This window comes from Lampetra planeri, chromosome 32 (assembly GCF_965212315.1).
Source record: "Lampetra planeri chromosome 32, kcLamPlan1.2.h2, whole genome shotgun sequence".
NCBI lineage: Eukaryota > Metazoa > Chordata > Hyperoartia > Petromyzontiformes > Petromyzontidae > Lampetra > Lampetra planeri.
In genome coordinates, this window is record NC_136138.1 from 653,878 (window position 1) to 678,756 (window position 24,879).

Sequence of the window (24,879 nt, forward strand, 5' to 3'; positions counted from 1 at the left end):
CCTGTGATGGGAATTTGCCGACATTTTGGTCTTTTTTTTGGATTTCCAATCATTTGCGGATCGAGACAACGTCGCCTATTCATAGCGCATCGTGAAGGGACGCCTCCGCATACCCCTTGATGCACACGCACATGCTCATTTAATTATTCCTTGGCCATGAGGTAATACCGAGTTATTCGTGGCTAACGAATGCTTCATATTAAAAATCTGAAATTGTTCATTTATACAGTATATGTTCAATCCCTTCAATAGGGATCTGGTAGCTCCAACGATCGAATGTGTTGTCAATATGTCCCTTGCGGAATAACAATTCCCTGCCAAGGCTCCTGTGATAATTGCTAACTGTAGATCAATATTAAAGAATTGCTTATTTTATTGACATTTAAAAAACACATCAAACGAGATCAATAATTAAAACATGCACCACTGTGGGAAATATAAGAGCCTCCCTGGGAGCTTGCGTGGACTACAAACCTGAAATCAAATGCTTCGGTAAATCATGCTGTGTAGTAGTCAGTACAGAAAGTAGGTTGCCAACACATCTGGAGGTGGTGGGTTTGATCTCAACCCTGACGCCTGCTGTATATTTGGAGTTTGCATGCCTGTCTCCCCGTGGTTACGTGGATTTTCCTCCGGGTCCTCCAGTTTTTCTCTCCACATTTATAATCAACGTCACGCGTTTAGAGTATTTGGCTGCCATAAATGTCCACGTGATGAGCCACTTCATTGGGCTATCATTTGTCATAGCCAGGTCGCTTCTGAAAAAGACCTATATAGCTCAGTGGGCCTTACCTGGTAAAATAAAAAATATGTTCATAGTCAGGATTTATGAGCTTTCTCCCCCATGCATGCATGGGGTTTCTCAGGATCCTCCCGGCTCTCCATCATCATGCTGAAATATTCAATAAAAAAACAAACTGGCCAAACATCCCAAGCGGGTGGCTCCTCTTAGGAGACTCAATGGAGGCTTCGCGAAACAGGAACGCGGTACTTTAAATTCAGCTCCCGTATTTTCCATATATATAAAACGCTGAAGATGCTCTGAATAAAAAAAAAACGTTTGCGACTTTGCCGGAATGTCCTGCATTCCATTAAAGTGGTGAGCGAGCGGAGGCGATTTGCCGAGCGTATTCTCCACCGAGCGCAGCGAAGCCGCAGCACAAAGGGGCTTCACACAGAGACATCAAAAGCGCCACGGTGGTGCTCATTCAGCCAAACCCCCCCCCCCCCGCACTCACCCATTTTTTTAATCATAAAAATAGAGCTATATTAATTTGAGGGATTAAAAATACATCACGATACAGATGCTAATGCCTGCCCATTAGCCTTTGCATCACTTTCACTGTCTTCAAATTCAACCGCAGCCTTTGTGCAACATGCGAATGTAAATAAACTCACAAAGCGTCACCCCCCCCCCCCTTCTCACCACCGCTGCGTGACCTCAACTGCATTGCTGTTTGTGCTGTGAAGGTTGCGAGTGCCGTCAAATGGCAGCATTCAATACGTGGAATAAAGGCAGACCACAGTTAAGGCTGCTCTGTAACTCACAGCGCCACGCGCAATGCAGAGCGCTCGCCAGGGAGATGCGAGAGGTGGCTCAGCGCTCATCCTGCTGCAGCAGAACTCACCACGTGCCCTCCGGTATGTCTGTATGTACTGTATTTTGAACTTCTTTCGCACCGTACGTAGCCAACCGTGCTAATTGGATTTGCGGGGGAAGGACAACAAACTAAACACAAAAAGCAGCTCTAAAGAAATGAGTTTTCCATCTGGGTTTAAAAGTGCATAGCTCCCAGTGGCTCCCTAACAACGGAAGGAAGAGCGTTCCAGACGGCCGCAGAAGCGCATCTGAAAGCCTGCAAGTGACCGTCTGTGTTCGATGGCCAGTCAAAAGCCGCTGCGAGGATGACTGCATGTATGTGTCTATGTATGTATGTTGAACTTCTTTTGCACCGTACATAGCCAGCCGTGCTAATCAGAGGTGCGGGGGAAGGACAAAAAACAAACACAGAAAGTGTCATACTGGCGTCATGCTGAAATCAGGACATAAAGGGAAACCCCTCGCCTGCCATGACAATATGACAACGGTTTGAGGCCTCGCATATTTTCCCAATTATGTGGATATTTTAATTATTAAATACATTATACATAATTCTGTGAGATTTCAGTGGAAATCGCGCAGTGATTTTGACTTGCAAGGCTAAGCAAAGAATTTGCGTTCTACCAAACTCCACTATAACATTCCACGCTTCAACAATTGACAGGGACATCTTTTATAATGACGTGGCTTCTGCGAGCAACTCTCAACAATAAACCGGAGGAGCGCGAGCCTCGGCTGTGGCAACTGGGGCCCTGCATTGTGCTCAGCAAACGCAGACACCACCAATCGTTCAAGGCACGAAAGCAGAAAAGAATCGCATGGGTCACCTTGTCAGCCTTCCATCGACAATGAACTTGGACTAAGCCTGCGACTGACACAAATGCGACAGCTGTAGAGTATTTATAAAAAGAAAATGCATTTTTAGTAATGGGCAGGTGTGAGCGATAGGGATGTGCGGAATTATAGATAAAAAAAAAGAAAATTGTGTAGTAGACATTGCAAAATGTCAGTGTCAGGCTCCAACTCCTGCTAAACGCTCCTCCCGGGCAGTGAAACCCACAGTTCTGCCAGGCATAACACCGGGGAGTCGACCCCAACCTCTGCCTGGATGCCCCAAGGGGAAGAGTGCTATCGAAGCAGGCAGACAACCAAGGGAAGGAGCAGGTCTCAATTACCAATATCATCGTTAAGGCCCGCTCAAAAATCCTTGGGGAATGCATAAAAAGTGAAGCATAAAATAATCTGGAAATCAGCGAACATATATGCTCCCTCGATTCCATGTAGATCCATCGATGGGGCCCTCTCCGCACATTTGCCGCGTAAACTTTGCCTGACATATATTCACGGAGCAGCGTTGCCCTTGACAAATGCATCAAATGCTTGTGACCTCATTCTGTCCACAGCTCAAACGTGGCCTCAATGCAGCCTGCTGGACCTACAGTGCTGCCTTTCTTGCATTGCCAGAGGGTATGGCCAGAGCAAATTATAGAATTCCCAGATAACGGATATTTCGGTCCTATCATCAATGCCACAAACTTCAGTTATCTGTATTTTTTTTAAACGCCTTTGTCCGAGATAACATCGCAGGTAAAAAAAAAATTGGGCTCTTCAGAGCAACTCGGTCTTCATTCATTATTTTCTTTTCCCCATCTAATCTGCTATCGAGATAAATTTCCTGGTGCATTATAAAAAAATTTCGGGTAACTCCTTAACGCGCACACCGTGTACTGAATCATTCTGTGTCTGAGCGTTTCTGAAAACCACACATTAAAAAACGCTAACATTAAAACTTGCATCATAGCTTTGTGCGAACGTAGCCACCTCCTGCGTGCCACGTGCACCCCGTCACGTTTGCCCACGTAGCAACTATCGTACGAGCTGCTTCCATTTGCGTGCATGCTATTATCCCATCACGTTAAACGTGCGGAAAGAATCTGCCCATGGTCCCCCGTGACCGCCAGCCGCTGAAATCACCCGACGTGATTTGGTTCCCGCGCGTTCCATCGGCGTCCCACGTCAGCCCGGCAGGCGGCCGCAGTGGTTGCGGTCGGCGTCATGCACCCTCCGCCGCGCCCGCGTCAATGCGGAGCACGGGGCCGCGACTCTGCTCGGAGCTCACACGGCCATATTATCAACCGTCGCTGGCGTGGATGGCGAGAAGAAACACGCGTGGGGGAAGTGGGGACGCGGCGGCGCTGACCGTCACGCCACCGTTCCTCCGCCCGACCACCACCACCACCGCATGCAGCAGCAGCAGCAGCAGCCCACTTACACTATTACCTTCACCATCGTTCGGTGTAATTTTCTATTTAAAGCTTTCGTGACTGCAGGTATTCATCTTCTTGGTTCTTTCGGTAAAGTCACGTAGAAGGGAAGTAATAAAATAATAAAATTAAAACATAATAAAATAAAATCATTCTCACGACGTTTCGGCTACAACGCAAGCAGCCGTCTTCAGGTGAAGAATGAGACACTACCAAGCTAGGAGCTTATATATAAGCTGGGTTGGAGGTGGAAGAGCGCCTTAACAAAAAGAATGTGCATATGAAGAGTAATTTAGCATATTCATGTCAATGGTACAGTGTATAATAACAAATAGTATAACATTTATATGCTTAATACAATGTACAAAGTAATATATAGTATCGTAATTGTATAGTAAACATATAGCAGTGTGATACACATTAGGGTGGGTAGAATAATACATAGTGTTATTTTAAAATGTATATTAAAATGTATGTGGTTTATAGCAATACAGTATGTAATTTAATGTTGGGTTTGTCTATGGCAGTAAATAGTACGGTGTATGCTCGTGTGATGTAAGAGAATAAAGTTTAGATGGAAGCATATTATATAATTTTTACGACGTAGAATTGTAATGTATTACTTGCTGTTAGTAACTCAGCTTATTGTAGAGTATAGTAAGTATACTGATGGTGCTATGCAGTTTATACTTTAGTTTTTTATGTAGTTTATACTTTAGTTTTCTACGTGGTTGTTTAGTAACTGCAGCTACATACTATTAACATTCCTTTCCTTTGTTAATGCTACTCACTGCACCCCCCCTTGGTGCTGCTGATCCTGCATAATGCATGGGCATAATATGACTTTGAAACCCCCCCGCCCACCTCCTACGCATTTCCCATGAATATGCTAAATTCCTCTTCATATGCACATTCTTTTTGTTAAGGCGCTCTTCCACCTCCAACCCAGCTTATATATAAGCTCCTAGCTTGGTAGTGTCTCATTCTTCACCTGAAGACGGCTGCTTGCGTTGTAGCCGAAACGTCGTGAGAATTATTTTATTTTATTATGTTTTATTTTTATTATTTTATTACTTCCCTTCTACGTGACTTTACCGAAAGAACCAAGAAGATCATTCGGTGTCTTCAGCAGGGAGGAAAAACACACCGTGTGTTAATTTAACCCGTAGGATTCGTAGCCAATATAATTGATTCTTGTTAGGAGTGTTTGAAGATGCTCGATGCGGTTTCAAGCAAAACGTTGCGTCAAATTGCTAAATTTACTTGTGAGTATTCCTCTCCAACTTACCGGTGAGCTGAAACGTTCACACCTGGGGTGTTAAATGCTTTCTGTGTCAGGTGGTGGAGGTAGTTACATAAAAAAATGTAGTCAGCTCATTAAGTGACCTAACCCAACAAGCAATGGTGAATCACGTACTTCGTATTCAATCCGTACGGCACTATTGAAGACAATTAAGTACGCGTGCACACGGAACCCGCGTCCAACGAGGCAGAGAAGGGACCACGATGGTGCCGTACCAGGATCTTGGTGGTGTAGGCGCAGTTGACGGCAATGCCGGTGGTGAGCACATCCATGATGGCGGGCGCCAGCGCGTCGGGGCTGGGCACGGAGCAGTAGTGCACGTCGCCCACGTACGCCTGTACCCACGGCCACGCGCACACGTGCTCAGCGGTTGTGGTCGTGGTTTTTGGCTGGTGGGTAGTTCATGGATTGTGGTTGATGGGTAGTAGTTCAGTTGTTGGTTGGTGGGTAGTAGTTCATGGCTAGTGGTTGGTGGGTAGCAGTTCAGTTGTTGGTTGGTGGCTGTGGTGAGCGTCTCACCTGCACCACCGTCATGCGGTTGGTGGTGAGCGTGCCCGTCTTGTCAGAGCAGATGGCCGTGGCGTTGCCCATCGTCTCGCACGCGTCCAGGTGCCGCACCAGGTTGTTGTCCTTCATCATTTTCTGCCGGTGAACATTTTGGAACGGACGTCAGGAGGACAAGATTGTAATGTCACCACGATCAAAGCTGCCGACGCCACCGACACAAAGCGCTGTCCGCCAGAGCCCGCAGCCTGCTGCTGTAGAACATCGACCCACTGACTCCGCTCACTCCGCTCACTCCACTGACCCCGCTTGCCCCACTCACCCCGTTAGCCCCGCTGACCCCGCTCGCCCCGCTGACCCCCCTCGCCCCGCTGACCCCGCTCACTCCACTGACCCCGCTTGCCCCACTCACCCCGTTAGCCCCGCTGACCCCGCTCACTCCACTGACCCCGCTTGCCCCTGCTCGTTCCACTGACCTCGCTCGCCCCACTGGCCCCGCTTGCTCCAATGACCCCGCTCGCTCCACTTACCCCGCTCTCCCCACTGACTCTGCTCGCCCCACTCACCCCGTTACCTCCGCTTGTCCCGCTCGCCCCACTGACCCCGTTCATGGAGCGGCCCACCGCGGGCGGCACGCACCTTGACGGAGTAGGCGAGTGAGATGGTGACAGCCAGCGGAAGCCCCTCGGGCACAGCCACGACCAGCACGGTGACACCGATGATGAAGAACTTGACGAAGAACTGCACGTAGATTGGCGTGCACTCGGGCAGCCAGGGCATGCCCTGCACCCAGAACGTCTCGATCACAAAGTAGAGCACGAGGATGATGACGGTGATGGCCGACATGACCAGGCCTGCCGAGGGAACGGAGGGCAAGCGCCACCACGGCGACGGTCACCACCGCGGCCGAGGAGTGACGGCCACGACAAAGCCACGACGATGAACGCCGTCGCCGCACATTGCGTGTGCGTTGCACGTGCCGAACGCCGAGCCGCTCGTCGATGGCTCTTGCCCGTGATGCCAGCAGCCCGACAGCCTGAGACAGCTGGGACTCTCCATGAGCCTGAGTAGGCGACCTCTACCCCCCGCCACCCCCAAATTAATATTAGCTGGGGTGATGTCCCCCTGAACTCAAATGGAACGACTGAAAGTCAAGGTCAAGAGGTCATCACAGTTTAAGACGTTTTGATGCCACCAAATTTCTCCATAAATTCCAACCTCCGAGGTCTGATCTTATTTCACCATCACCGCAGTCTGGCTTGAGGTTCGCTCTCACAGAACTATACGACATACACGACATTGAAAAACGGTTCTTGGTACAGAAAGAATTATACTTCTGCAGTGCAACTTTGCTCTTAATAAACGGAGGCCTTTTTATTCACGCCGTTACCTCGTTCAGTCTTCCTCTCTCGTACGGCCTCATGGAGGGCAACAATTAACGGCTCGCCCATAAGCGACGATCGCTTGCGTTGACCTCTTTCAATGCAATATTAAAAAACATTGCAAAGAGGATGAACGCCGCTCTACGGGTCATGGCGAGAGCGCGTCCGCGCGACGGCGTACCGGCCTTGCCGATCTGCACCGCGAGCTTCGTCAGCTTGCCCTGGAGCACCGACTTCTCCTTCTTGGTGACATTGGAGCGCTTCTTCTCTTTGTTGTCCTCGCAGTCGGCACCCTTCAAGGGCTCCATCTCCATGTCGGCGACCCCGTCCGGGGCTTTCACTTTGGCCGTGACAAAGAGACATGCCGCGACGGGAAGGGCGGCAGTTAGTGCATCGCGACGGGTGTGCACAGCGCATCACACCACCCACCAGCGCATCACACCACCCACCAGCGCATCACACCACCCAACAGCGCATCACACCACCCACCAGCGCATCACACCACCCAACAGCGCATCACACCACCCACCAGCGCATCACACCACCCAACAGCGCATCACACCACCCACCAGCGCATCACACCACCCACCAGCGCATCACACCACCCACCAGCGCATCAGACCACCCACCAGTGCATCACACCACCCACCAGGGCATCACACCACCCACCAGGGCATCACACCACCCACCAGGGCATCACACCACCCACTAGCACATCACACCACCCACCAGCGCATCGCACCACCCACCAGGGCATCACACCACCCAACAGCACATCACACCACCCACCAGCGTATCACACCACCCACCAGCGCAGCGCACCACCCACCAGCGCATCACACCACCCACCAGGGCATCACACCGCCCAACAGCGCAGCACACCACCCACCAGCGCATCACACCACCCACCAGCACATCACACCACCCAACAGCGCAGCACACCACGCAACAACGCAGCGCACCACCGCTCACTCCTAACCTGTGCGTCACACTGCCAATATATTCATATGTCGTGCACGCATACCGAGTGTTGCGTAATAAAAGAATAAGAATGAGTAATCGCGCGCGGCTCTCGCGAAGGCACCATGTTTCACCCGCCGGCAGTCAGCAGTCGTTTTACATCCGGGAGAGACGATTCTCTGTGATGTCCCGACTCAGTGATTTGCAGGCGATTTTAAACTTGTCGTCAAAATGTGGTCCACGAGGCCGGCACAAGATGGCCTCGTTGTTTTCAAACGACGGCCAGGGGACCTTTGACGTACGAGGCGAAGAGGTATTTTGATCGCACCGCAACGTCCACCGGGGCAGCCTGCCGGATTCGAAGCGCGACCTCTGCGGGCAGGCGACGAACGCGCTACCGCCGGGCAACGTCACCGCCCGTGGGCACGGCGATCGGCCCAGTCACGAAGGCCGCGGTACGCAGAGCAAGGCATGCGCCGCACGCCGCACGCCGCACGCGGGCCCGCTGCGTCTGCGGCACACACCTTACTTCACTGCAGCCTCCGGGGAAGGAAGTGAAAATGACATCAGGATTCCAACCATGGAAGAACAGCAATGGAGCAATGCTTAAACTGCATCACGTAAGAATGCAATTAAATATATGTTGCAGCCTGGGTCTCAAGTCAAATTATTATTTCTATCAGTCCACTCATTCAAATGTTCATTAAGCCCTTCTGGTGAGGGTAACCATGCTCATACAATCGGTTTGATTGTTATCACCCTGACACTGAAAACAAATATACTGGGTGCTCCAAACCGATAGATACGACATATATCAGATTAGGCCTCGGCAAGGTAAGGTAATTTACTCTTTTTACCAGGTAAAAGGGTAAAGGTGTCGACCATGCCAAGGGGTAATGTAAAAGGTAGGGTAAAGGTGGCTCAGAAGAATTACCCAGGAGGGTAAAGGTAGCGCGAAGCATTACCTGGTAAACACCTTGTTTACCTTTCGATTGAAAGCTTTCGTGACTGCAGGGATTCATATTCTTGGTTCTTTCGGTAAAGTCACGTAGAATGGAAATAATAAAATAATAAAAATAAAACATATTAAAATAATTATCACGACGTTTCGGCCACAACACAAGCAGCCGTCCTCAGGTGAAGAACAGCCGTCGTCATTCAGACGCTGTCTTTCCAACAGACCTGTTCTTCACCTGAGGACGGCTGCTTGCATTGTGGCCAAAACGTCGTGAGAATTGTATTATTTTATTGTTTTATTTTTATTATTTTATTATCTCCCTTCTACGTGACTTTACCGAAAGAACCAAGAAGATAAAAGAGCTTTGTCGCGTCAATGAGACGTGCCGATTAGTGACACGAGTTCAGACTAAACTCACTACAGCAGCAGCGTTTACAATTCGCGTGCCGTGACGCTTCGCCGGTGTTTACAACAACCAGCATCATCAGGCGCGACAGCCACAATTGTGGAGAAAAGTTGGTCGTGAAGGGTCTACGCGCGGAAAGGGCTCGAACCGCTCCTGGTTGTAGAACAGAAGTAAATAAATATATGGGTATTGCAGGTGTGAAAAATTGCCGCGGAAGCATAAATATGAACTTTAATGTGCAGAAGATGTAATCCAGTACAGAGACCTCAAGAGCAATGCCATTTACTGTTCCGTAGAGAATTTGGCGATGAAAATCCAAAGCTAAGCAACGCAACTATTTTTACAGCATCCACATCTGAAGTCGACCTCGTATCTTTCCCCGTTTTGTCACGTTAAACATCAAGGGGACGAAACAAAGATCATATATACCGCATGTTTAAATTGGGTATCAGCATCATCATCATCATCATCGGGGTCAGCCGAGATCAATCCACTGCTGGATGAAGGCTCCCCACGTGGGTGTGTGAAAACCTGCGCAAGGGTGAGCCGCTGCTTCCCGGGCTGTCCACTCACACCGCGCTCACCCCGTGCTCACCCCGCGCTCACCCCGCGCTGACCCCGCGCTCACCCTGAGCTCACCCTGCGCTCACCCTGCGCTCACCCTGAGCTCACCCTGCGCTCACCCTGCGCTCACCCCGAGCTCACCCCGCGTTCACCCTACGTTCACCCTGCGCTGACCCCGTGCTCACCCCGAACTCACCCGGCACTCACCCCGAGCTCACCCCGAGCTCACCCCACGCTCACCGTGAGTTTACCGTGAGCTCACCCTACTCTCACCCCGAGCTTACCCTGAGCTCACCCTGAGCTCACCCCGAGCTCACCCCGAGCTCACCCTGTGCTCACCCTACTTTCACCCTAAGCTCGCTCCGAGCTCAACCTGCGATCACCCTGCGCTCACCGTGAAGCTGACCACGCTCCCGTCGCCGTGCACTAACCGGAGTGCCACGACAAATGTTCACCGTGCCGCAATAAAGGGCAGTAGTAAATATTACAATGCAAAAAAACTAATTCCCATTGTATCATTCACTTATCAAAAGCTAACGTTGTAGGGACAACGTTTTTCAAAGCGGTGGCTTTGTAAATGGGCAGATTAGGATGAGGGTGATACTGCTATTCAGTATCCTGAGTTAGATGTGCGACGTTGGAATGAGGTGATTTTAAAATGACGCGCTCTCTTCGCCACATCGGAGGCCTGGGCATTGCACAGGGCTTGAACATTGGCTTTGCGGAAAGTTCCGTCAGTGGAAACTCTTCAACTAAAAGACATTTCTCGCAATTTGGCGCAATGCCAGTGTCTTATCGACCAGGTTCCCGCTTTGCGGAATGGGCAGCTGGAGCACCCCACGTACGTACGCACAGATGCGCGCATCTGTTTGTATTCGTCAAGATCTAGAGGAAAACATGGCCAGCGATGCTGCCACCGCCGCCGCCGCTGCCACCGCCGCAAGACCTTCGGCACAACCTGGCTAAGCTGGAGATTCGGCCCCCCTCCCGCAAGGCCGGCATTTACACCAGCCGGCCGCCCGGCCGCCGACTCGCCGGCCTCTATGGGTGGGTGGGGGCTCGGGGGGGGGGGCGGTTCGGAGGGGGCACAGCCCGCCAGGGGGGGGCAGGGCCTCAACTGCTGTGGGAATTTTCCACCCCTCTGGTTCTGACGGTTTGGCAAATTAGATATTGGTTGAGAATTCACTAATCAGAAACATCTGCAGCAACACACATGAGCAAGCGCTCATGGCCCTTTATCCCTACACTGCTGGGGGCTTACATGCAGCGACGTCATCACTGCGCGAGTGCGTGAGACTGCTCATGCATCCGTGTCTCTCTGTGTGTCTCTCTGTCTCTCTCCAATCATCTCTGTCTCTCCAAGTGCATGTCGGAGTCTCTCCAAGAGTGTCAACTGCTCAACATCTCTCCGTGCTGCGACCACCATTAACGATCGTCACCATCATCATTTGTTGTTGTCACCATCATCACATATCAACACCATCATCCATATCATCATCACGCCACATTCAACACCACTATGGTCAATCATTGACATAAACCATCATCATTATCATTCGCAATCTTCATCACAAACAACATCCTTCACATTCAACATAATCCCCACCATCATCACACATCACCGTCGTCATCATCATCATCATTTCCCTCATACAACAAATGAACACGGGGAAAAATAAGCCACACCCATGGGTCTTCGCTGGCATCGGCTGAACTGACACCCTGAGGGTGACTTTGTGGCATTCAAAGAAAAGAGATAAAAGTAACGTCGACATTACAGTGCAGGGGGATAGCGACTTCAGAGGAGCACCCGATGGCATAAAGCGAGCACAAGACGCGCGAGAGGTTCGGGAGCATCCGTCAGAGGCATTGCTGCCATTAATGGCAACGTCAACCTGATTAGTAATGATTCCGATCGGCGATGTTGACAACGACGATGGCAAAGGCTAAAGACCTCCGGGTTCCCTGGTGCGCGTGCTGACATCACACCGTGAGCGACAATTCTACTCGTTAGGTTGATGAACACGCCGTCAACACGCAATAAAAATAATTTCCTTTAGTTAAATTATTTTAAAGAAGGCTATCGGTTGTGTGTTACAACAAATCTTGAAATCAAAGCCAAGAAAAATAATGAGTTTGTGTAAAACACAGAGGTGGCACGTGTGTGACTGTGCCAATCTAAATGTTTGTCAAATATATAGCCGGGGGAAAATATGCCGCATTAATAAGCGTGTGCTTACGAGGGCAATGCCGGGTATGAAGGATCAGCTGCTAAATAATCGATGTCTACGAGTGAGAAGCAGAGAGCAGCAGCAGCAGCTGCTGCCGCAGCTCGTGCCTCAACGCAGCTAGGAGGTCCATACATTCTCTGTTACCTTTGTTGCGGTTGATTTCTGCAGCTTTGTCCTGTTTTTTCCCTACAGACACAAACGCACATGGAGCAACGGGTAAAATAAAAATGAGGCAACGAGACAAAACGCAGCACCGCTCGAAACGCAAAGCAAACAGAGACTGCGACAACGATGGCGACGACGATGGTGACGATGGCGAGAACGATGGCGACGATGTGTAGACGACGAAACGCAGTCCGCTGGCGTGCATGTCGGAGAACGGGGGGGATGGGGGGGGGCATGTGTCGACTCAGAGGTTCGACGAGTCATCCCGATTCAGGGTCATAATTCAAGAATGATGTCTTTTTTTCATGCTTTTACCATCTAATTGGTACGCTTTCTCATGTTTTCCCTTCTGTGAGTTCAATGGTTCTAAATGCGACACCACATGTAACAGCACATGTAACATGATGTGTAACACCACGTGACACCACATGTAACATGACGTTCTACCTCACTTCTCTTTCCGCTTCTTTCCTTCACACTGCTCCACCCTGGAATTCCATCCCATCAGCTCTTTCCCGCCCCCTGCCTCCCCCCCAAGGTCTTATCACGCTGCTCAATGTATCGACAGTGAAATGTGAGTGTGCAATTTTACCGAGAGACTGTTTTTCTTTTGCTGCCTTGCCCAAGAGTGCATTTGGTGGCTTGCTTAGCTTTCCTATACTTTGCACTCCTACCGTGTTGTCATATTCTTTGTTGTTGTAACCTTCTGACCCCCGTGCCCCTGCTGGACATCTGTGGAAAAGAGCTTCATAGCTCATCGGATTCTTCCTGCAGTCTAAGTAAAGATTCTGATTATGAATTCTCGTACAAAGTCGACAAGCACTGTTTGTTGCTGGACCGCTTACCACGTACGGCCTTCAGGCCTGTGCATAGCAACTTCACCAACAACAATTTCTATAATCCGGAAACGATTTTCGCGCGTGCACGATCCGGCGCTCGTGTCGCGAGTGTAAGACCCCGGTGCATCGGCGCGTGCCGAACGAACGTCAAACGACACGAACAGCGACGCTACGATGCCGGTGACCGCAGGGGAGGGGGTGCCGGGGCCTCCGCCGTTTCTAGCGGCCTGCGTCCAGTGTACGGCGCTAGCGCCACAACCGGGAAGAAAAAAAATCGAAATTAAAATAAAACTTCCCCTTAAGAGTGGAAAGGAGCGGCCACCGCCCTGAAGGGGCCTAGTGAAGAAAATGACTAACCGCGTGCCTCTAGAGCTTTTCATCCCGTGAAAGGGCCACAGAATTTGGGCAATTGCTTTGCAATGGTTCTGGCTGCCTTGGTTTCCCGTGCCTCTGAATTATTCACCCTCCCTCTCTCTCTCTATCACTCGCGCGAGCGCTTTCTGAAAGTGAACGAATACTGCGCGCGTTATACATTTGCGTGCGTGCGCGCGTAACCAGTCACGCACAAGCACAGGTGCAATTGAGCTCACCAACACAGGGGTGGGGAGAACTGAGTATTTATGCGGCTGCAACCTCCAGCCGCTCTGTGCAAAGAGCTTCACGGAGATGGCACGGTCGGTGCGGCTCCACGCCCGGGCTGAGTTATTAACGCTCACAGCACGAGCCGCGAGTGCACCCGTCTCGGCTTGCGCTTCAGGTGGGACCACCTCAACTCCGCTGCGTCTGGTGGTAACGTTGGAAACTCAGGGCCCTCAGCACTACAATGAGAAGCAAAGCAAATTGTTCTCCATGTAGCCCAGGTCACCCGTGCATCTCTATGGGTCTATTCCACCTCCTAGCTGAATAAAGGACACACACACACATCTGTTAACTATCCTTCTTACCAGTGCACAAGAATGTGCGAGGGATCCTTAGTGTCACCGCATCGTGCGGCACTTTCAGATGTACTTCTGCGGCCGTCTGGAACACTCTTTCTTTCCGATGTTAAGAAGTCACTGGAGCTATGCACTTTTAAATCTCGATTTAAAATTCATTCATTTAGAACTGCTTGTTGTTGTGTTTAGTTTGTTGTCCTTTCCCCGCACATCCGATTAGTATGGTTGGCTACGTACCCTGCAAAATAAGTTCAAGATACGATAAAAAAACTATACTTTAAACGCATGTTGATTCTAAATGTGGAGGTAAAAACCAAGAGGACCCAGAGAAATATCCACGCGACCACGGGGAGAGAGGCATGCAAACTCCAAATATACAGGCGTCAAGTGTCAGGATTGAACCCGCAACCTCCTGTGTACCAGGCGAGGTAGTTAACACCTCGCCGCCAAGGCTTCCCAATACATACGCGCAAATATCGACGAGTACAACTTCCCATCCGCGCCGCGGGACGCGGGCGACGTCGCATGGAGGGTCGCGTCAAAGCGGCGGTGGTTGAAGGGGCCCTGGGCCCCACAATGGCGTGCAGGATGCGGAGAAGCAGTCTCCAGGGGGGGGGGGGGGTGGGGGGGGCAACGGCGTTCCCACGGCCGGCACGGGGTAGCCCTGGGCCTTGCCTGACAGGCAGGTGCTGAGCACGCTCCGCAGTGTGACGTTGCCAATGGGGGCCGATTACGGAGTTACCGAAGGCAGGCGAGCATCATGGATCCACAGATAGCTGCAGATTACAGGAAATGACGGCGATGCAAAATGTTCAAATGATGAAAGGTATATTTCATAATTTGCGTACATTTAAATATATATATAAATGTTTACAAGTCTAAATACTATTCATGTATTTCATTTAATTTAATAGATCCCTGTTAAATATGTTATGGTTTACTAGAGCTGTAAGTTGACACCAAAGCCTTGCGAGGTAACGAGAGAGGAGAGTTGTGTTCCTGGGGACAGGCATGCAGGAGTTCGTGGGTTCGATCTCGGACCCTGACGTCTGCTGCGTATTTGGAGTTTGCCATGTTGTCCCCGTGGTTGCGTTTTTTTCCACATTTAGAATTGAGACGCATTTATCGTATTTGGCTGCGATAAATGTCCAGGTGATAAGCCCAATTCGTTGAGCTGTCATGTGTGGTGGCCAGGTCGCTTCTAAAAAAGAGCTACGTAGCTCAGTGGACCTCAACTGGTAAAATAAAATAGTTTAGTTTACATCTATAAAATATCTACCCACAATTCAGTTTACACTGCAGCGTAAACCTGCAAGTAGAGGCAGTGACAGGAGGCTTCTCCTGGCAGTGAATCGGCAAAGCTCTGCACCGCTACATTGACCCAATGTGTGTGTGGTATCCTTATATCGCAATGCATGAAGAAGGCCCACACTTGACTGTTGGATTCAAATGTATTGTGCACACATCGTGTCTGTTTTTGTCTGCCACGCCAGATTACTGAGCCACGCTACGCACCTTGGCTGCTTGAGACGTATTGTCATTGTCAAGGAACAGGCGTTCGCCATGACGAGTGCACTACCTGGGGCTTGCCCGACCGTTGCTACACCGAGCCATGCGGCAGAGCCTCTGTCGCAGATACTCCTCTACCGTGTCACGGAATGTACGGAGCCAACAGCTGCAATGTTCAACTGCTTCACAAAGCGAGCACAGAATGGCCCATACAAAAGGCAATAAATGCACATGAAAAGAAGGGATTAAGTGTTCATTGTCGAGTTATTTACGCAAGGCAGAGTTCGAATCACGAGGTGCTATCCAAAGAACTGACACCGCTCTCGCAAAGAGCCACACGAGATGCAGAAGCGGTGCGAGCGTTTAGTCAGCAGGTACCCGTGCAAAAGGTATCTATTTGGTGTTTGAACATCTTCACACCTCCTGTTTCATTAGCAGAAAGGTTAAAACCTATTCTTATTTTTCATACTGTGATACTGCCCAAAAAAAAGGTCCCATGGTACAGCAAGCACCTGTTTGCTGGTCCTTTCTGGTGACAGCTTTTGCATTCAGATTCTGTAACTGAAGATAAAAGGTGAAAATGCTTTGGGAGCTATCGATGATACTCCTTTGAAATCAGTATGAAGCCAACACCAGGGCTCTACATCAACAGCTTACGGAACCACTAACTCTGGGGGTTAGCTCTGTCCTGCAAATACCGATTGCTCAATGCCGTGTCACATGGCCGTGCTTGTGTTAGGGATCTGGTGTATTACACACATGTTTAGATAGCCCCTCTCTAAAAAAATACACCATGTTTATGTGCCGCTGATTTAATCAGCTCTCTAGATATTTCATTCAAATTAAATTTCTCTGCTGGCTGTGTCACACGTGATGGATTATCTCGAGAAATGCGTCGCATGCGTATGCATCGTGCTGCACGCCAGCGCCCCAGCGGCATGACTCATCCTGGTGCACTGTGTCATGCACATTTCGATCGCATGGCGTGACAAACAACACGTACACCTCCTCCACGGACAAGCAGGAACACTTCCAAATCCCTTGCACAAAATCCCACTCGCCCCCCAGGTCCACATCACATCTCCATCGAGCTAATTTCCCGCAATCCTACCTCGGTACATTTGTTGGGAGGCTAGAGATTTTTATTCATTGATTTTTCTTACAAAATCAGTTTCTATTTATTTTAAAGGGATGGTATTGTAGTTGACTGGTTCGCCTCAAGATCCAATTGAGATGAATGAAATGTCTACATTTGATTGTATATCAAGATTTGACTGCACTCAACCTCAAGGGCTTCAGAGTATGGGGGGTATAATGAGAGAGGGAAAGGGTGGGGGTGTTTTAGTTTGCAAGGACATCGTGGGGTAAAAGGCACCAAGGCAGTATTCGGGGCAGCAGGTTTTTCCCAGTGGTAACGCAAGCGCATCGCAGCAAGAAACCCTGAGTTTGATTCCTGACTCGGGCGCCTCTCTCTGTGAAGTGTTAAAATGTTAAAGTGGAGTTTGTATGTTCTCCCAGTTATTCTGAATGGGTTTTCAGCATCTTTATTTAAACTGGAGGACAGACCTCCAGTCTTGATCTGGGTCGTCCAGTTTTCCCTCCCACAGCTAAACACACACACAAACACAATGTAACCGCTATTGGCCAAAACATCCCAATGCTGAGACATTACCAGCAAATTATATCAAATGAGATTCCACACACACAGCAGCAACACGGGCCCCCCCCCTCCGGACTGCGAAACGACTTCCAGGCCATGTCAGTGAAATGCAGCGCAATCCTTCGTGATCGCCTAGCGTTGCAAAGAATAGCGCAAATAGCAGGATATATGGAATTCGTTTCAATATCTGGCCTGGCATCGGATTGGAACACGGTGGAAATGTAAACAATTTGGGCTGTTGTGGTCCCATTGACAGATGCATTTGTGAATTCAGAAGCGAAGCATAACGGTCACAATAGCAACAGAAACCCCACATGCTTGAGGTAAAAAATAATAATACACTAATAATTACTTAATCACTCAAGAAAGACTCTCTTTCAAGAGGGTCCTGCATTGGGATATATGGCCCATGCCACTGACAAAGTATTTTTTTAGCTGTGGAGGATAGAGGAAGCCCTCGAGGAGATTAATGCAGAACAGGGAGAGAACAACACAGAAATGTGCCTTCGTCAGGCAGCGAACCCAGGGGCTTCTTGCTGTGAGGCACACATGTTACTCCTGTGGCACACCCTGCTGCCCGGTAAATGGCTCCTGCTGACCTGATATCTCCCTCTGGCTCCTCCTGACCTGAGGTCTCCCTCTGGCTCATCCTGACCTGAGGTCTCCCTCTGGCTCATTTTGACCTGAGGTCTCCCTCTGGTTCCTCCTGACCTGAGGTCTCCCTCTGGCTCATCCTGACCTGAGGTCTCCCTCTGGACCTGAGGTCTCCCTCTGGCTCATCCTGACCTGAGGCCTCCCTCTGGTTCCTCCTGACCTGAGGTCTCCCTCTGGCTCCTCCTGACCTGAGGTCTCCCTCTGGCTCATCTTGACCTGAGGTCTCCCTCTGGACCTGAGGTCTCGCTCTGGCTCATCCTGACCTGAGGCCTCCCTCTGGTTCCTCCTGACCTGAGGTCTCCCTCTGGCTCCTCCTGACCTGAGGTCTACCTCTGGCTCATCTTGACCTGAGGTCTCCCTCTGGTTCCACCTGACCTGAGGTATCCCTCTGACTCCTCCTGACCTGAGGTCTCCCTCTGGCTCATATTGACCTGAGGTCTCCCTCTGGCTCCTCCTGACCTGAGGTCTCCCTCTGGTTCCTCCTGACCTGAGGTCTCTCTCTGGCTCCTGTTAACCTGAGGTCTCCCTCTGGCTCCTCCTGACCTGAGGTCTCCCTCTGGTTCCTCCTGACCTGAGGTCTCCCTCTGGCTCATCTTGACCTGAGGTCTCCCTCTGGTTCCTCCTGACCTGAGGTCTCCCTCTGGCTCATCTTGACCTGAGGTCTCCCTCTGGTTCCTCCTGACCTGAGGTCTCCCTCTGGTTGATCCTGACCTGAGGTCTCCCTCTGGCTCATCTTGACCTGAGGTCTCCCTCTGGTTCCTCCTGACCTGAGGTCTCCCTCTGACTCATCCTGACCTGAGGTCTCTCTCTGGTTCTTCCTGACCTGAGGTCTCCCTCTGGCTCCTCCTGACCTGAGGTCTCCCTCTGGCTCATCTTGACCTGAGGTCTCCCTCTGGTTCCACCTGACCTGAGGTCTCCCTCTGACTCCTCCTGACCTGAGATCTCCCTCTGGCTCCTCCTGACCTGAGGTCTCTCTCTGGCTCCTGTTGACCTGAGGTCTCCCTCTGGCTCCTCCTGACCTGAGGTCTCCCTCTGGTTCCTCCTGACCTGAGGTCTCCCTCTGGTTCCTCCTGACCTGAGGTCTCCCTCTGGTTTCTCCTGACCTGAGGTCTCCCTCTGGCTCCTCCTGACCTGAGGTCTCCCTCTGGCTCCTGCTGACCTGAGGTCTCCCTCTGGCTCCTCCTGACCTGAGGTCTCCCTCTGGCTCCTCCTGACCTGAGGTCTCCCTCTGGTTCCTCCTGACCTGAGGTCTCCCTCTGGCTCCTCCTGACCTGAGGTCTCCCTCTGGCTCCTCCTGACCTGAGGTCTCCCTCTGGCTCCTCCTGACCTGAGGTCTCCCTCTGGCTCCTCCTGACCTGAGGTCTCCCTCTGGCTCCTCCTGACCTGAGGTCTCCCTCTGGCTCCTGCTGACCTGAGGTCTCCCTCTGGCTCCTCTTGACCTGAGGTCTCCCTCTGGCTCCTCTTGACCTGAGGTCTCCCTCTGGCTACTCCTGACCTGAGGTCTCCCTCTGGCTCCTCCTGACCTGAGGTCTCGCTCTGGCTCCTCCTGACCTGAGGTCTCTCTCTGGCTCCTCTTGACCTGAGGTCTCCCTCTGGCTCCTCTTGACCTGAGGTCTCCCTCTGGCTCATCTTGACCTGAGGTCTCCCTCTGGCTCCTCTTGACCTGAGGTCTCCCTCTGGCTCATCTTGACCTGAAGTCTCCCTCTGGTTCCACCTGACCTGAGGTCTCCCTCTGACTCCTCCTGATCTGAGGTCTCGCTCTGGCTCCTCCTGACCTGAGGTCTCCCTCTGGCTCCTCCTGATCTGAGGTCTCCCTCTGGCTCCTTCTGACCTGAGGTCTCACTCTGGGTCCTCCTGAGCTGAAGTCTCCCTCTGGATCCACCTGACCTGAGGTCTTCATCTGACTCCTCCTGATCTGAGCTCTCCCTCTGGCTCCTCCTGACCTGAGGTCTCCCTCTGGCTCCTGTTCACCTGAGGTCTCACTCTGGCTCCTCCTGACCTGAGGTCTCCCTCTGGTTCCTCCTGACCTGAGGTCTCACTCTGGCTCCTCCTGAGCTGAAGTCTCCCTCTGGTTCCACCTGACCTGAGGACTCCCTCTGGCTCCTCCTGATCTGAGGTCTCCCTCTGGCTCCTCCTGACCTGAGGTCTCCCTCTGGCTCCTGTTCACCTGAGGTCTCACTCTGGCTCATCCTGACCTGAGGTCTCCCTCTGGTTCTTCCTGACCTGAGGTCTCCCTCTGGCTCCTCCTGACCTGAGGTCTCCCTCTGGCTCATCTTGACCTGAGGTCTCCCTCTGGTTCCACCTGACCTGAGGTCTCCCTCTGGCTCCTCCTGACCTGAGGTCTCTCTCTGGCTCCTGTTGACCTGAGGTCTCCCTCTGGCTCCTCCTGACCTGAGGTCTCCCTCTGGTTCCTCCTGACCTGAGGTCTCCCTCTGGTTCCTCCTGACCTGAGGTCTCCCTCTGGTTTCTCCTGACCTGAGGTCTCCCTCTGGCTCCTCCTGACCTGAGGTCTCCCTCTGGCTCCTGCTGACCTGAGGTCTCCCTCTGGCTCCTCCTGACCTGAGGTCTCCCTCTGGCTCCTCCTGACCTGAGGTCTCCCTCTGGTTCCTCCTGACCTGAGGTCTCCCTCTGGTTCCTCCTGACCTGAGGTCTCCCTCTGGTTTCTCCTGACCTGAGGTCTCCCTCTGGCTCCTCCTGACCTGAGGTCTCCCTCTGGCTCCTCCTGACCTGAGGTCTCCCTCTGGCTCCTCCTGACCTGAGGTCTCCCTCTGGCTCCTACTGACCTGAGGTCTCCCTCTGGCTCCTGCTGACCTGAGGTCTCCCTCTGGCTCCTCTTGACCTGAGGTCTCCCTCTGGCTCCTCTTGACCTGAGGTCTCCCTCTGGCTACTCCTGACCTGAGGTTTCCCTCTGGCTCCTCCTGACCTGAGGTCTCCCTCTGGCTCCTCCTGACCTGAGGTCTCCCTCTGGCTCCTCTTGACCTGAGGTCTCCCTCTGGCTCCTCTTGACCTGAGGTCTCCCTCTGGCTCATCTTGACCTGAGGTCTCCCTCTGGCTCCTCTTGACCTGAGGTCTCCCTCTGGCTCATCTTGACCTGAAGTCTCCCTCTGGTTCCACCTGACCTGAGGTCTCCCTCTGACTCCTCCTGATCTGAGGTCTCGCTCTGGCTCCTCCTGACCTGAGGTCTCCCTCTGGCTCCTCCTGATCTGAGGTCTCCCTCTGGCTCCTTCTGACCTGAGGTCTCACTCTGGGTCCTCCTGAGCTGAAGTCTCCCTCTGGTTCCACCTGACCTGAGGTCTTCCTCTGACTCCTCCTGATCTGAGGTCTCCCTCTGGCTCCTCCTGACCTGAGGTCTCCCTCTGGCTCCTGTTCACCTGAGGTTTCACTCTGGCTCCTCCTGACCTGAGGTCTCCCTCTGGTTCCTCCTGACCTGAGGTCTCACTCTGGCTCCTCCTGAGCTGAAGTCTCCCTCTGGTTCCACCTGACCTGAGGACTCCCTCTGGCTCCTCCTGATCTGAGGTCTCCCTCTGGCTCCTCCTGACCTGAGGTCTCCCTCTGGCTCCTGTTCACCTGAGGTCTCACTCTGGCTCATCCTGACCTGAGGTCTCCCTCTGGCTCATCTTGACCTGAGGTCTCCCTCTGGCTCCTCCTGACCTGAGGTCTCCCTCTGGTTCCTCCTGACCTGAGGTCTCTCTCTGGCTCCTGTTGACCTGAGGTCTCCCTCTGGCTCCTCCTGACCTGAGGTCTCCCTCTGGTTCCTCCTGACCTGAGGTCTCCCTCTGGCTCATCTTGACCTGAGGTCTCCCTCTGGTTCCTCCTGACCTGAGGTCTCCCTCTGGCTCATCTTGACCTGAGGTCTCCCTCTGGTTCATCCTGACCTGAGTTCTCTCTCTGGTTCATCTTGACCTGAGGTCTCCCTCTGGCTCATCTTGACCTGAGGTCTCCCTCTGGCTCATCTTGACCTGAGGTCTCCCTCTGGCTCATCTTGACCTGAGGTCTCCCTCTGGCTCATCTTGACCTGAGGTCTCCCTCTGGTTCCTCCTGACCTGAGGTCTCCCTCTGGTTCATCCTGACCTGAGGTCTCTCTCTGGTTCATCCTGACCTGAGTTCTCCCTCTGGTTCCTCCTGACCTGAGGTCTCCCTCTGGCTCATCTTGACCTGAGGTCTCCCTCTGGCTCCTCTTGACTTGAGGTCTCCCTCTGGCTCCTCTTGACCTGAGGTCTCCCTCTGGCTCATCTTGACCTGAGGTCTCCCTCTGGCTCCTCTTGACCTGAGGTCTCCCTCTGGCTCATCTTGACCTGAAGTCTCCCTCTGGTTCCACCTGACCTGAGGTCTCCCTCTGACTCCTCCTGATCTGAGGTCTCGCTCTGGCTCCTCCTGACCTGAGGTCTCCCTCTGGCTCCTCCTGATCTGAGGTCTCCCTCTGGCTCCTTCTGACCTGAGGTCTCACTCTGGGTCCTCCTGAGCTGAAGTCTCCCTCTGGTTCCACCTGACCTGAGGTCTTCCTCTGACTCCTCCTGATCTGAGGTCTCCCTCTGGCTCCTCCTGACCTGAGGTCTCCCTCTGGCTCCTGTTCACCTGAGGTCTCACTCTGGCTCCTCCTGACCTGAGGTCTCCCTCTGGTTCCTCCTGACCTGAGGTCTCACTCTGGCTCCTCCTGAGCTGAAGTCTCCCTCTGGTTCCACCTGACCTGAGGACTCCCTCTGGCTCCTCCTGATCTGAGGTCTCCCTCTGGCTCCTCCTGACCTGAGGTCTCCCTCTGGCTCCTGTTCACCTGAGGTCTCACTCTGGCTCATCCTGACCTGAGGTCTCCCTCTGGCTCATCTTGACCTGAGGTCTCCCTCTGGCTCCTCCTGACCTGAGGTCTCCCTCTGGTTCCTCCTGACCTGAGGTCTCTCTCTGGCTCCTGTTGACCTGAGGTCTCCCTCTGGCTCCTCCTGACCTGAGGTCTCCCTCTGGTTCCTCCTGACCTGAGGTCTCCCTCTGGCTCATCTTGACCTGAGGTCTCCCTCTGGTTCCTCCTGACCTGAGGTCTCGCTCTGACTCCTCCTGACCTGAGGTCTCCCTCTGGCTCCTCCTGATCTGAGGTCTCCCTCTGGCTCCTTCTGACCTGAGGTCTCACTCTGGGTCCTCCTGAGCTGAAGTCTCCCTCTGGTTCCACCTGACCTGAGGTCTTCCTCTGACTCCTCCTGATCTGAGGTCTCCCTCTGGCTCCTCCTGACCTGAGGTCTCCCTCTGGCTCCTGTTCACCTGAGGTTTCACTCTGGCTCCTCCTGACCTGAGGTCTCCCTCTGGTTCCTCCTGACCTGAGGTCTCACTCTGGCTCCTCCTGAGCTGAAGTCTCCCTCTGGTTCCACCTGACCTGAGGACTCCCTCTGGCTCCTCCTGATCTGAGGTCTCCCTCTGGCTCCTCCTGACCTGAGGTCTCCCTCTGGCTCCTGTTCACCTGAGGTCTCACTCTGGCTCATCCTGACCTGAGGTCTCCCTCTGGCTCATCTTGACCTGAGGTCTCCCTCTGGCTCCTCCTGACCTGAGGTCTCCCTCTGGTTCCTCCTGACCTGAGGTCTCTCTCTGGCTCCTGTTGACCTGAGGTCTCCCTCTGGCTCCTCCTGACCTGAGGTCTCCCTCTGGTTCCTCCTGACCTGAGGTCTCCCTCTGGCTCATCTTGACCTGAGGTCTCCCTCTGGTTCCTCCTGACCTGAGGTCTCCCTCTGGCTCATCTTGACCTGAGGTCTCCCTCTGGTTCATCCTGACCTGAGTTCTCTCTCTGGTTCATCTTGACCTGAGGTCTCCCTCTGGCTCATCTTGACCTGAGGTCTCCCTCTGGCTCATCTTGACCTGAGGTCTCCCTCTGGCTCATCTTGACCTGAGGTCTCCCTCTGGCTCATCTTGACCTGAGGTCTCCCTCTGGTTCCTCCTGACCTGAGGTCTCCCTCTGGTTCATCCTGACCTGAGGTCTCTCTCTGGTTCATCCTGACCTGAGTTCTCCCTCTGGTTCCTCCTGACCTGAGGTCTCCCTCTGGCTCATCTTGACCTGAGGTCTCCCTCTGGCTCCTCTTGACTTGAGGTCTCCCTCTGGCTCCTCTTGACCTGAGGTCTCCCTCTGGCTCATCTTGACCTGAGGTCTCCCTCTGGCTCCTCTTGACCTGAGGTCTCCCTCTGGCTCATCTTGACCTGAAGTCTCCCTCTGGTTCCACCTGACCTGAGGTCTCCCTCTGACTCCTCCTGATCTGAGGTCTCGCTCTGGCTCCTCCTGACCTGAGGTCTCCCTCTGGCTCCTCCTGATCTGAGGTCTCCCTCTGGCTCCTTCTGACCTGAGGTCTCACTCTGGGTCCTCCTGAGCTGAAGTCTCCCTCTGGTTCCACCTGACCTGAGGTCTTCCTCTGACTCCTCCTGATCTGAGGTCTCCCTCTGGCTCCTCCTGACCTGAGGTCTCCCTCTGGCTCCTGTTCACCTGAGGTCTCACTCTGGCTCCTCCTGACCTGAGGTCTCCCTCTGGTTCCTCCTGACCTGAGGTCTCACTCTGGCTCCTCCTGAGCTGAAGTCTCCCTCTGGTTCCACCTGACCTGAGGACTCCCTCTGGCTCCTCCTGATCTGAGGTCTCCCTCTGGCTCCTCCTGACCTGAGGTCTCCCTCTGGCTCCTGTTCACCTGAGGTCTCACTCTGGCTCATCCTGACCTGAGGTCTCCCTCTGGCTCATCTTGACCTGAGGTCTCCCTCTGGCTCCTCCTGACCTGAGGTCTCCCTCTGGTTCCTCCTGACCTGAGGTCTCTCTCTGGCTCCTGTTGACCTGAGGTCTCCCTCTGGCTCCTCCTGACCTGAGGTCTCCCTCTGGTTCCTCCTGACCTGAGGTCTCCCTCTGGCTCATCTTGACCTGAGGTCTCCCTCTGGTTCCTCCTGACCTGAGGTCTCCCTCTGGCTCATCTTGACCTGAGGTCTCCCTCTGGT

At 52.6% G+C, this 24,879-nt stretch overlaps 1 protein-coding gene across 1 annotated transcript in view; it reads right to left on the reverse strand.

The window, feature by feature from the left end:
* Window positions 1–24,879, reverse strand: part of LOC144729269 (plasma membrane calcium-transporting ATPase 2-like) — a 231,618-nt gene that overhangs the window by 83,820 nt on the left and 122,919 nt on the right. The window contains exons 8-12 of the mRNA XM_078609397.1: window positions 12,317–12,358; window positions 7,235–7,393; window positions 6,311–6,525; window positions 5,687–5,809; window positions 5,383–5,502 (exon numbers count right to left, since the gene is read on the reverse strand). Of these exons, the coding sequence (XP_078465523.1) occupies window positions 5,383–5,502; window positions 5,687–5,809; window positions 6,311–6,525; window positions 7,235–7,393; window positions 12,317–12,358 (659 nt within the window). The remainder of the gene's footprint in view (window positions 1–5,382; window positions 5,503–5,686; window positions 5,810–6,310; window positions 6,526–7,234; window positions 7,394–12,316; window positions 12,359–24,879) is intronic.